The sequence below is a fragment of the Amia ocellicauda genome, chromosome 1 (genome assembly GCF_036373705.1).
Source record: "Amia ocellicauda isolate fAmiCal2 chromosome 1, fAmiCal2.hap1, whole genome shotgun sequence".
NCBI lineage: Eukaryota > Metazoa > Chordata > Actinopteri > Amiiformes > Amiidae > Amia > Amia ocellicauda.
Genome location: NC_089850.1, coordinates 27,174,208 through 27,185,853, shown reverse-complemented (window position 1 = coordinate 27,185,853; position 11,646 = coordinate 27,174,208). Strand labels below are relative to the sequence as shown.

Sequence of the window (11,646 nt, the reverse complement as noted above, 5' to 3'; positions counted from 1 at the left end):
GCCACTCTACCATACAGGCCTGATTGGTGGAGTGCTGCAGAGATGGTTGTTCTTCTGGAAGGTTCTCCTCTCTCCACAGATACATGCTGGAGCTCTGTCAGAGTGACCATCGGGTTCTTGGTCACCTCCCTGACTAAGGCCCTTCTCCCCCGATCGCTCGGTTTGGCCGGGCGGCCAGCTCTAGGAAGAGTCATGGTGGTTCCAAAATTCTTCCATTTATGGATGATGGAGGTAACTGTGCACATTGGGACCTTCAATACTGCAGAAATGTTTCTGTACCCTTCCCCAGACAATTCCTTGGACTTCATGGCTTGGTTTGTGCTCTGACATGCACTGTTAACTGTGGGACCTTATATAGACAGGTGTGTGCCTTTCCAAATCATGTCCAATCAACTGAATTTACACAGGTGGACTCCAATCAAGTTGTAGAAACATCTCAAGGATGATCAGTGGAAACAGGATGCACCTGAGCTCAATTTTGAGTGTCATGGCAAAGGCTGTGAATACTTATGTACATGTGCTTTTATTGTTTTTTATTTTTAATACATTTGCAAAGATTTCAATCAAACTTCTTTCACGTTGTCATTATGGGGTATTGTTTGTAGAATTTTGAGGAAAATAATGAATTTAATCCATTTTGGAACAAGGCTGTAATGTAACATAACAAAATGTGGAAAAAGTGAAGCACTGTGAATACTTTCCAGATGCACTGTATTCAGTTACTATTTTGTATTATTATTACTGAACAGTTTACCAGTCTAAGAACATTAGATGTAATTGTAATTGATTATACTGCATTTTTAAAATAATTTAATGAACAAAAGGATTTTGCATTGCATTGATACTATATCGTTACCATATAATGAAATGCAGTCAAAACTCTGTCCGTTACATTTCAATGTATTTTGTATATTCACATATTGTGATTTACAATAGTGTAACCCTGGCATGTAATCCAGTTAAAAATATTGCAATACAAATACAATACAAACCTGTTATTCTGTGTAATAACTTGTCAATGTTTGTAAAAACATGAAGATTTTTTTTAATGAATCTGTATGTTTATACTGCTATCTGTGCTGTGGAATTATTAATCATCAACTTAATAGCTTTAAAATAAAATAAAAAATAATAATAATTAACATTTCAGATCCCTGTTATGTAACTCACAGTGTCTTACATTCATTGCTCAGACATGAGCTGAACATTGTGTTATTAAATGTCATACTGAGTGACCCAAACATGTTTTGCACGTTGTACAAAATTATAACTGTCATCTTATAGAACGGGTGCTGCAGTGTGCAACCTAAGGGTGTATTTGTTTTTCTCCCAGAAACAGCAATATTTGAGTTAAGCTTGAATTATTAGAACATCAGAAATACGGTGGCCATGCATCATCCTTACTGTGGGTGGGTTTATAAGAGGAAACACTTTGTTTTTATTACTGATTGGAGTTTCATTGCAGTGACTAGACTGCAGTTTCAGACTGAATTGCAGCTTGGTCAGGAGATGCACACTCATCCTTGAAATATGCTGGAAACTAAGTATGGGATTTTTCTTCTTTCAGTTTCATGCAGTCTTGGCTTGTGCTGTCCCTTCACACATTGTTTTACTAGTGTTCAGGAATGTACGTTCTGTTGTGGCTACTGCTTGTGTAAGTCAGATTTGTGTTAGACACTTCATTAACAAAACAGTAGAGCGCATGACATGGTGTTTGTCTTTTACTGAGCCCTGAAAATCAGACAATCATTTAGTCCATCATGTTATGAAATGAAACCCCAGGAAGGCAGATCCCATACAGCTGGCAATCATAATTACAGCTGTCACAGTGCGGGGTGTAGTCTTGCAGGGGAGGTATGTGAGACGAGGTCAAGGTCATATCTGGTCTCCATCCCCTTATACCGGCCGACATAATGACTGCAGTCATAGCACACACCTGCAAGCACTCAAGCCCTATTTAAACAGGTGCTCCTGTTCAGTGCACGACACCTGGAGGGAGGTGCAGGAGGGCGAGAGAGTGTTTTAATGGCATTTGGAGTGAGTTACTGGCTAACCAGCCCACTTCTGTATGAGGATCCGATAATGAATGAGCAAACCTGGACTGGACAATGACTACACTAACTCTAATCTCCACTCAACCATCTTTTACTTGGCAAACCGAATAGAGGCCCAAGGCAAGCAATCACTGTGTAGTAAGCGTCTGACCCGGGCTTGGCTTTCTTTTTTTTCTCGCCTTTACCACCAGCCCATGCGCCATCAGCCAGACTTTCCTCCTATACAGGCCCTGGCTGGCAATCTGAATCCCAGGACAGCCCGTCCCACACCCCACAGTGTGTCACACAGCTTACTATGAGACTATTTCTGTACACATGACCAATAATTTCAAACAGTGTTAATCACCGTGAAAGACAAATGTTCATTGAGATATCTGGACAGTTCAGGTTTATTGCCTACAATGTTGTGTGCCTCAGTGTGTATAGTAAAACGGACTATTTGAAAGCTGAAAGATATCTTCTGTTTGATTGGATTACTAATTGGTATGAGAAGACACATGAGGCTAAGGGTACGGGGGTTGACGGCTGGACAGACAAGACTAAAGCTTTCATGTGATGATGAATCCTGGTCTAGATCGTGTAGAGGATTCCAGGGAATCAGTTTCCCTTGTGCGGCTATATTAAATTGATATATATTGAAATTTGAGCAGGTGGCCTAAGTATCACTGAGCTTAATAGGAATAGAGCATTAAAGCTTAGGTTACATCTTTCATCTATAGTCTTGCATAAACTCCATTTGTTAAAGGTACAGTACTCCAGACAGAATTAACTTACCATAAACCTTGGCTCAAGAATCTTGACCTACGCAAAACCGATTCCATAGACTGTGGACAGAGAAAACTAATTTGAGTGGGGGGTGGGGGGGTAAATATATGAGAGAGAGATAACAAAATAATGGCAAGTCACCCTCAAAGTAATTTTAGGGAATTAAGTTTGCAAAATTCATTATGAACATGTTTCATTTTGTTACACTGAGGGAGTAAAATGATCAGTGATTTGCATGTTAGTTTGAAGGACAGCTTTACTATAAAGTATTATTTGCTTACTATTACATCTAGAAAGCACTGGTTCAGGCATTTTCCATGATCTACTGATCTTTAAGGTTCAGTTTTAATAGCCAATGAAGAATAAAACAGTACAAATAATTTCCTCTCACCACTACCTTTAGTTTCAGCCTGTCACAGAAACTAGCTGAATTTAAAAAGCTTGAAAGGCTAATAGCAACACCAAAGGAAACTAAGATGTTACCTCTGTCCCATTCAACTAGTAGCAGAAAAGATCAATAGTGTTTTACAATCTGTCATTTGGATATAATGAGTATTAAGTGAGTAAATGCCAGCTAATCATGATGCAGACAGCTATAACACACTGAAAGATCCATTTCATTTTCTCCTTTGCTGAGCATTTCCTGAGTATTTTGAAGCATCTACTAGATCCCATGTCATCACACAGTTCACTAGTACAGCTACACCAGAAACAAAATAAAGCCGCATTTCCAATAAAGATTCCTTCTAAGAGAGATTCTAATTGAGGTATTTAGCACTGAATAATAATCATCATTCAATAAGAGGTTAAACAACTGTTAAGGAATCATTAAAACAACAACAACAACCAAACAAGGGAGTGTAATATCTTCTCCCACCAGCAGGCAATTCTTGCTCTTCTGCCAATAGATGAGGAGGTTCAAGCAACCACACATTTGAAATGGTTAGCCACACTTCAAACAGGAGATGCCTGTTGTTTTGGATACATTTCAGCGCAGGCTGTTTTTATATTAGATAGGCCGAGACAGAATTTCAGATTACAGTTTCTTTTGTATCTTGGTTGACTCTCAGTTGAAAATTCTGCCCCAGTTTTTCCCAGCACTCTCCTCTATTACAGTTTTTCTTTTCCACTCTCAGGATCAGTAAACAATGACAGGTTTTTCATAGGCATAGGCAACTGAGAATTGAATGTGTGAGATCCCGGGAGAAAGGTTTTATCTGAGCTTGTTTGTGGTTTGATTCATGGGTTTCAGAACTTAACCGAAAATAACATCTTGAAATAGTCACACTTCAGGGCTTGCCTTTGTGTAATAATAGATGGGCCAAAGAGATATAAGGCCAAGCATTTGTTAATTTCCTCTTTGTATATTCTTCATATATCATTATTTTAATATTGTACAGATGTGTATTTTATAGAATATAATCAACAGAAATTAGCTTATTAATTCAAAGGAGGCATTGCAGGTCTAACTGTAGTTTTATTGTGAAGTATGGAGAGTTCCTCTTGAAGAAGGGTGTCATATTTGCATATTTTTGTTACCTCATTTGGGATCAGCTCAGAAACAACTCAAACAATCCAACAGCAATTCTCTAGATTGAAATTCTGTTCTTACCATAAACCCCCATAAACCATGAAAGAGGTAAACCAAAATATATTGCAGATGAAGTAGTGATGAAAACATATTGGGTTTCATGGAAAAATAAAACCCCACCACTCAATTGATTTATGTGTTCAAAATTAGATGCTCAACCACTAAAGGGAATTTTCTGTTGCTTTATGCACTTTTGTGTGAGAAATTTCTAAAGGTTCGTAACTTTATGAATAGCATGTTTTTGCAGACCTGTTCACCACTAGAATTATGCCGAGGTCAGATGATATTGGCGTGCATACAAACACAGAGCAGAACTCCCATTTACTAGACGGCACGGTTTCATTCATCTTCACGCCACAATAGACTAAGCAGCTCACACAATACTGCTGCTGCTGCTTTAACAATATGGCCATAATCTGACAGCTCCTCGTAGCAAGAGGACAAAGCAAAAACAGCTGACAATTACATCTAAGCGTTTCCAGATGCTAAGGTGCACTGCTTTTTGTATGCAACACATGAATGGTCACGGAGGTGTGTCACTGCAGATCATTTAAAATGGGAACACAAGAGGAAAATTGTAGTATATCACACTAGATAGAGGGCCTTTTCCAATATAGTGTAATACAATGAGCACATGTTCAAAACACTGTAGTTGCCATGAGATCTGAACGTGAGGGATTCAGGAACAAGCGTGTGACATGACTTGTATCTATAACATCCTGACAATCAGTCTTTGTTGTGAAAACAAACAAACAATTAAACCCAACATGTTTTCATAGAGCCCTGTGTTCTGAAGGCATATTACATCAGTAGCAGGGCTTACCTTTCCCAGACTGCACATGTAACATGTCTGAACATACCGCTAAGATAAAAACAGAAATAATGCAGGGCGTTCAGCAGTGCTCAAGAATTGAGATGTGGCTTCATGTTAAATCAAGCTGCACTCCTGTCTAATGACACAGAATACAGGAGGAAAACTAAAATCCCCCTATTTGTTTGGGGGAGACAAAAATAACAACAGAAAACACTGTGTGATATTTATTGCAAAGCACCTGCTGTAATTGAAGCACAAATCAGTGGAGTCATCATTTTCCATGATGATTCCTGTGTTTATATCTTCAATGGATCATATGTAGAATGTGCCTATTGGTTACAGATTTGCAGTCCAGACAGCTGGCCCACTAAGCTGTCTGAAGCTTTGCTGGTGTAACCTGGAGAAGAGATGCTGTAAATTGAAACATCTTCAGGAGGCCCCTAGGATTCAATTGACAATGATTGTCATGTAACAGTAGAAAAACTATTAGTTTAATAAAATGTAATTAGTAGAGTTAATGATCTCCTGAATCTGGAGGTTTTATACAGAACTGAAATTGTTCATGGCAGTGCAACAGATACTATTCCTTGAGGTTTACTTATATATCAATTATAACTTTTCAGAGTTTGTTGAACACTGATGCAGCCTGGAGATGCAGGGTGTCTAAACTTCTGATTGCCACTCAATTGATTTCTGCACACCCCTGAATAACATTGATTCACATAAAATATATGAATACATTGAACTACAACTAATTCTACATTTCCAGCACAATTTTTGCTGAGCAGTCCTCACCTTCCCAAAAGTTGAAAGGCAAACGAGGAAGTGTACAAAGTGACCACTTTGTTATGAGTTCCCACTGCCTGCGCAATGTCCCAAAGTCCCCTTTGGGAGCTATTTTCAACTTGAAAGATAACCAGAAACTTTTTATCATAAATCATTTATTTAAAATCACCTTCAACAATTTGTAACAAAATGTACATTAATCAAATGAAAACAAATGTATAGTACAATAAACTAGAAAAATAAAAACAATAATTTAGATCTCTAAACAACTTCATTATACATCTTCATGATGTCTCTAAACTGTATTGGTAATTTCCATAATTATAAAATGTCTAAAACTGACAGTAATAGTTCAATATTTAATGGCATTTTAGAAAACGAATATATTCTTGAATGGTACTTTGTGATGGTTCAGCTGCAGTGGAAACAAAAAAGCTAGAGACAAGCATACGTGCACATAAAGGTCTCTTCACAATCGTACGATGAATAAGAACCTATTTTTAAAATACAAATAAAAAAGATTCTCTGACACTAGCAATTACAGAATAGCATTTGTAAGTTATAATTCTCTTGGAGTGGCACCGTATGCATAGGTTAGTTAAACAAATCAATGAGAATTGAATTAAATTGTCTAGACACTAATCTGTTCTTTGTTTGTCCTGAGCTAAAAGGAGGCTTCAGAGACCAGGGCTTCCAGTTAAGTTACTGCTCTGTGATTAGTACAGCAAGACTAACCTGTAATGATGAAGAAAATTAGTTATTTGGAATTAAATGCCAAATTCATTCTTGGGTTTTCCAATAATGTGTTCCTGTCATAACAATGGCATGCTTGTTCCTCACCAGTATGTATCAATATTATTAAATACAAAGTATAAACTAATATAGCCGATGCTTTTATCCAAAGTAATATACAATATCGCCAAAAGCCACATTTTAAATGGAGAAAGAGTGCAGGATTCAGTCTTCCAGTTGTGCAGTTTTCTCATCACAGCTGTTATTCGAAGGGAAAAGTGAGATAACAGACAAATGAAAAGGCAGGTGCTCTTTCTTTCATCAATGGTATAGGAAGGCCCACACAACTTCCTTTACAGCGATTCCCTTTATATTTCACTATTAACACAAACTCATGTCAATACAATCAAATAATTTGATACAATTTAAAATGAATATTCTTGCAAACCACCCATCTCTTTGATACCCTGAGTATTTCTTGTTAACTATTTTTTTGATTAAATTTTGCATAATTTTAGTGTCTGTTCTTTTGAGAGAGTTTGCAACTAGTGCCTAGTTAATCAAATATAACATTTGTCTACATGGGAAAGAAATTGACTGCCAAAGCACAAGAGGACTGTGAAGAGGAATATTGTATTTAATTAAATAAGAAATATGTTCTTTTCCAGCTAGCTTGCAGCTTAGCTTGCTGAGAAAACGAGTATCACTCAGTGTAACGAGCAGTACTTTTATGTGAATATAAAACAACAACCAAAAGAAAGAGAAAAGAAACTACATTTGCAAGAATTGTATGAGTAAATTAATTCTACACTCCTTTAAGGAAGAAAATTCATATGAAATTCCAAAATTCAGATGCGACGTTCTTGGGATACCTATGCCACACATGAAAACTGTTTTTTTATTTCGGTGTCCCTCTGCAGATTACAGTGTGAGATGAGCATTCTGGGTAAAGTGTAAACTATGTTGAGAATGAGGAAATGCTTCCCTGTAATTTCTCTATAATTATAACACTTGCAAAACCACTGGAGTTCTATGCAAGTTTTTTTTTGGCTCTGTCGCATTTAGACCAAACATATTGAGTCCACCAGCTTTATGGGTAAGTAGAACACAGGGATGTATAATTATACATACTTTTATGCTTTACTGACTTGAGAAGCAGCATTTCCCATAGGAATGTATACAAAAGATGTCCGGCTCTGTACAAAAAGGTTATATTTACATAAATATAACCTCTTTTGGACATAATGGGTTTCTTCCAAACTCATTATGTTCAACCTATGGATATACCATGTCTACTTTCCCTTATCATTCTTCATAATGGATTCATTTCCATTATTCACCAATTTCAGTTACGTAAAACCAAACAAATGAACTGCCAATTATTTCTCAACAATAATTCCATTCCCTGAGGGTTTCACGTGATTTCATACACTGTCAAATCTGTATTATTAAAGAGGTTGATGACTTTTAACAGTCACACACCTGAAAAGATCACACAAGGTTGTGTATTGAATTACTAGTATAGGATTCCTGCCCAGACTTTCAACAAGTACTACTGAGAACACTAGTCTAGCTTCACGAGAATGGTAATAAACCTGAATTAGTTTGATTTTCCTCGAAGCCAAGCCATGGCACAGCCTTTCTTGTGCTAGATACATTTGCAACTTCTACAGCAAAGTAAATTGAGAGTAACAAAGAGAAATGTCTTTGGCATTTATTATACTAACATTGACTAGACAGTTAGAGACTAATACATTTACTCTGCGCAAACAAAAGCAATTTCAGGTCACAAAACGTGATCACGTTATGTGGCACTCTTAACTCAAAACGTGCAGGTCGGCAGTTGTGGAATGAATGCATTCAGACATACAGCTCTGAAAAAAAATAGTTCAGACAGTTCAGAAATCAATGTTAAGTGGTCTCAATTTTTTCCAGAGCTGTATTTCCACCGACTGACATGAGGTTTTCTGCAAGCAACATTAAAAAGTTGAATCCTTCATAAGGCAAAAATCAATATATATTTTAAAATAAACCCATATATACATTCTGACTAATGAAAACGATGGAAAACACATACATTTTTTTTTATAATAAGAACAAAACACTGCTACAGCCATCTAAAGTGTGACTTCTTCAATTTCATCCTCAAATGAATTGATGGCCTTCACTGCTGGCCTGCTTTCAGCAACCTGCAGTCTGCTCTTGTTAGAGCCAGTGGCTTGATCCTCATTGAACAACAAATGGGCTTCTTTCTTCTTTGTCAGGGTGTTTTTTTCCCAGGGGAATGAGACACTGCTTCCCTGAGCAGCCTTGCTGGTTGATGGAGGACTCAAAATCTCCATCTTGGAAGAGGGGTCAGTATTGGCACTGGGACCAAACAGCTGCTGCATCAAGCTGGATTTCTTATCTTTGCCAAACCCGATGTCAGCACTGTCCTTGTTCTTCCCTTCAGCGCTGTTGCCTCTCTGGTTGGCTTGGGCGCTCCTCCCGGGTGCCTTTGCGAACGACGGGGCGTAGCTGCCAAAGGTCAGGTCTTCGCTGGAGTCACGAGCTTTGATGCCTCTTCGCCCAGCAGAGTCCGGCTTCTTGAGGGAGTCTTTGCTCCCCTGGGACGGCAGGCCATTGTGGAGGTTTTCCACCGGCTCTGTGAAGGAAAAGATGGTTGGGGTCTGGTTATGTGGCTTGGCGGAGCGCTGCGTGAAGTCGGCCCGTTTGGACTCGGACACACCAGAGAACAAGTCAGTGCTCCCACTCTCCTGGTCAATCTCCCGCATCCTGGCCAGGAGCTGCTCTTTCTTGTGCTGCTCTTCCTCCACCCTCTCCCTGCTCTGTTGGTCTGGCTCCCTTGCTCTCCTCTGCCACTCCTCATGGTCGCGCTGCTCCTGTAACAGACGCCTCTCGTGCCGCTGTCTCTCGTCCTCTTCCTTCTCCCATTCTGGGCAAGACAGGGCGACACAAAAAGGGCTGTTACTCAATCAACAACAACTCCTCCCCTCATTCAGTATCTCTAGATTCTATTTAATTTGTAATCCATAAATGTATTGTATGAATGAATATTTTGTAAGTCGCCCTGGATAAGAGTCTCTGCTAATAAATAAATAAATAAATTAATAATAATAACAATAATAATAATAATAATAATAAATGTTAATCATCATCTATCGTGCATGGACAGTCTTTTTTTCCAATGAATAGAAATAGGGTATTCAAATGAATGGAAATAGGGTAAAGGCTATAGGGCTAGGGTTAGGCATACATTTTGTAATAGGCTTAAGTCTGATGTTAGTTTATTAGTTAGTTAACTTAATATTTCTAGAATAAGCGTCGGAGCAAGAGTTCATATGGATTCCTACATACAGATGTATCCCAAAGGTATCGTAGTTTACTTTACATGTAGATGAATGTGAACACCACAATATACTCCTGGGCATGTGTATGTTCTTTTAAAATGTTGAGGCACTATTCGGTTTAGTTAATCAATGAGAAGGGAAAAAAACTGATGGCATATAATTAGGGAAGACTGGCATGTTGTGCAGGGGGTTTAATTTATAAATGTTCCACTTCTCTTCACTTCACTTTTATTAAATAATTACCACCACCACAACAATAAACATCTCTATTCCAACAAACAGTGCAAGCCATTCACAGCACCTGAGGGCAATGACAGAAACACAAACTAACATATGACAATTCTACGAGCACACACAAAGAGCATGGCTTTTGTCTACAGGCCAGATAAAGAGCCCAGGCTAATGAAGTACTCACTGTCCAACACAGAGAGCCCTGGCTCTTCCAATGGGGAGTCTGTGGAAATGCTGTTATCTGAATTACAGTAAGGAAGGCCTTTGTTAAGTCGATGAAAAATACACCTGTAGAATACCTAATGCTCTTCTGAATTATTTACAAGCGGGTTTAGCATTTTTTGTGCGTTAGCACCTTGCAATAAAACTACTTTTGACATTACAATGCCTCGTTTCCACTCCCCGCCATGTCCAGCCCATCCCCTATTTCTGAACTTTTTGCGAACCAGGCCATTGTTGGAAGCCTGCTGCAGGAAGTCCCAGAGGGATTGTGGGATATTGTTGTGTTTGTGTTTTTAACCTAAAAAAAACAAGTCCAAGTAATAAGTGTGTTTTTTTTGTACATGTATTAATTTATGTCCATATAACACAGGATTAGGAAGAGCTAAACATGTATAGGCAGAATTTCAAAAGTTACATTACCGGTAAGACCAGAACACTCGTCAATGTGGAAAAATAAAGCAGTGATATTTGCTTTCTAATAAATAATAATAATCTCATAAGTTAGCACCTTTATAACTGCAGTGCCCACTAAATGTTGCGTGCATATTATGGTATTATTAATGTTTGTATAATTATTATATCTTAGTTTTTTTTTGTTATCCCAAAAAACATACATTCTATCTTTCAACACAGTGGAGGAGTGTCTCCTTTTCCAGTCAGTGAACAAATTCACTCCCTAATGGATGAAAATTGTGTATTTCTCCTGTAGCTATAAGAAAGCAAAGGTAACAGAAAAATGTCTGTGGCTGGCTGTGTCCGATGTAGTCGTAAGTGGAATCGCACAGTTTGTATTGATGGCCAAGGCTGCCAGTGGAAACAGGTCAAAATATTTCACACCATACAGAAAAATACACGGAAACAGAAATGCAGTGCACAGCATGATTCTAATATCTATGCCTGACTGTGAAGAAAACAGCCGATGGCTAACCACACCTGAAAGTAACCGCAAAAGGCGGACAGACTTTTTTTTGACAGAAACTAAAAGCCACAGTAACCCTTTAGGCTAAAATAAATAGTGGTGCAATGAAAGAGTGTACAAAACAGAAACAGAATGATATCGTAAAAACTGAATTCATGGGAAATAAAAAAATAAAAATGGCA

General features: G+C 38.1%; 1 protein-coding gene across 3 annotated transcripts in view; it reads right to left on the bottom strand.

Annotated features, from left to right (window-relative positions):
• Positions 1-6,168: 6,168 nt before the first annotated feature.
• The window catches only part of lca5 (lebercilin LCA5), a 29,993-nt gene continuing 24,515 nt past the window's right edge, over positions 6,169-11,646 (bottom strand). For 2 of the 3 annotated variants that reach the window (XM_066700298.1, XM_066700299.1), the window contains exons 8-9: positions 10,508-10,564; positions 6,169-9,677 (exon numbers count right to left, since the gene is read on the bottom strand). In XM_066700298.1, coding sequence (XP_066556395.1) covers positions 8,860-9,677; positions 10,508-10,564 — 875 coding nt within the window. In that variant the 3' untranslated portion in view covers positions 6,169-8,859. The remainder of the gene's footprint in view (positions 9,678-10,507; positions 10,565-11,646) is intronic. The other variant, XM_066700300.1, reaches the window with a different exon arrangement.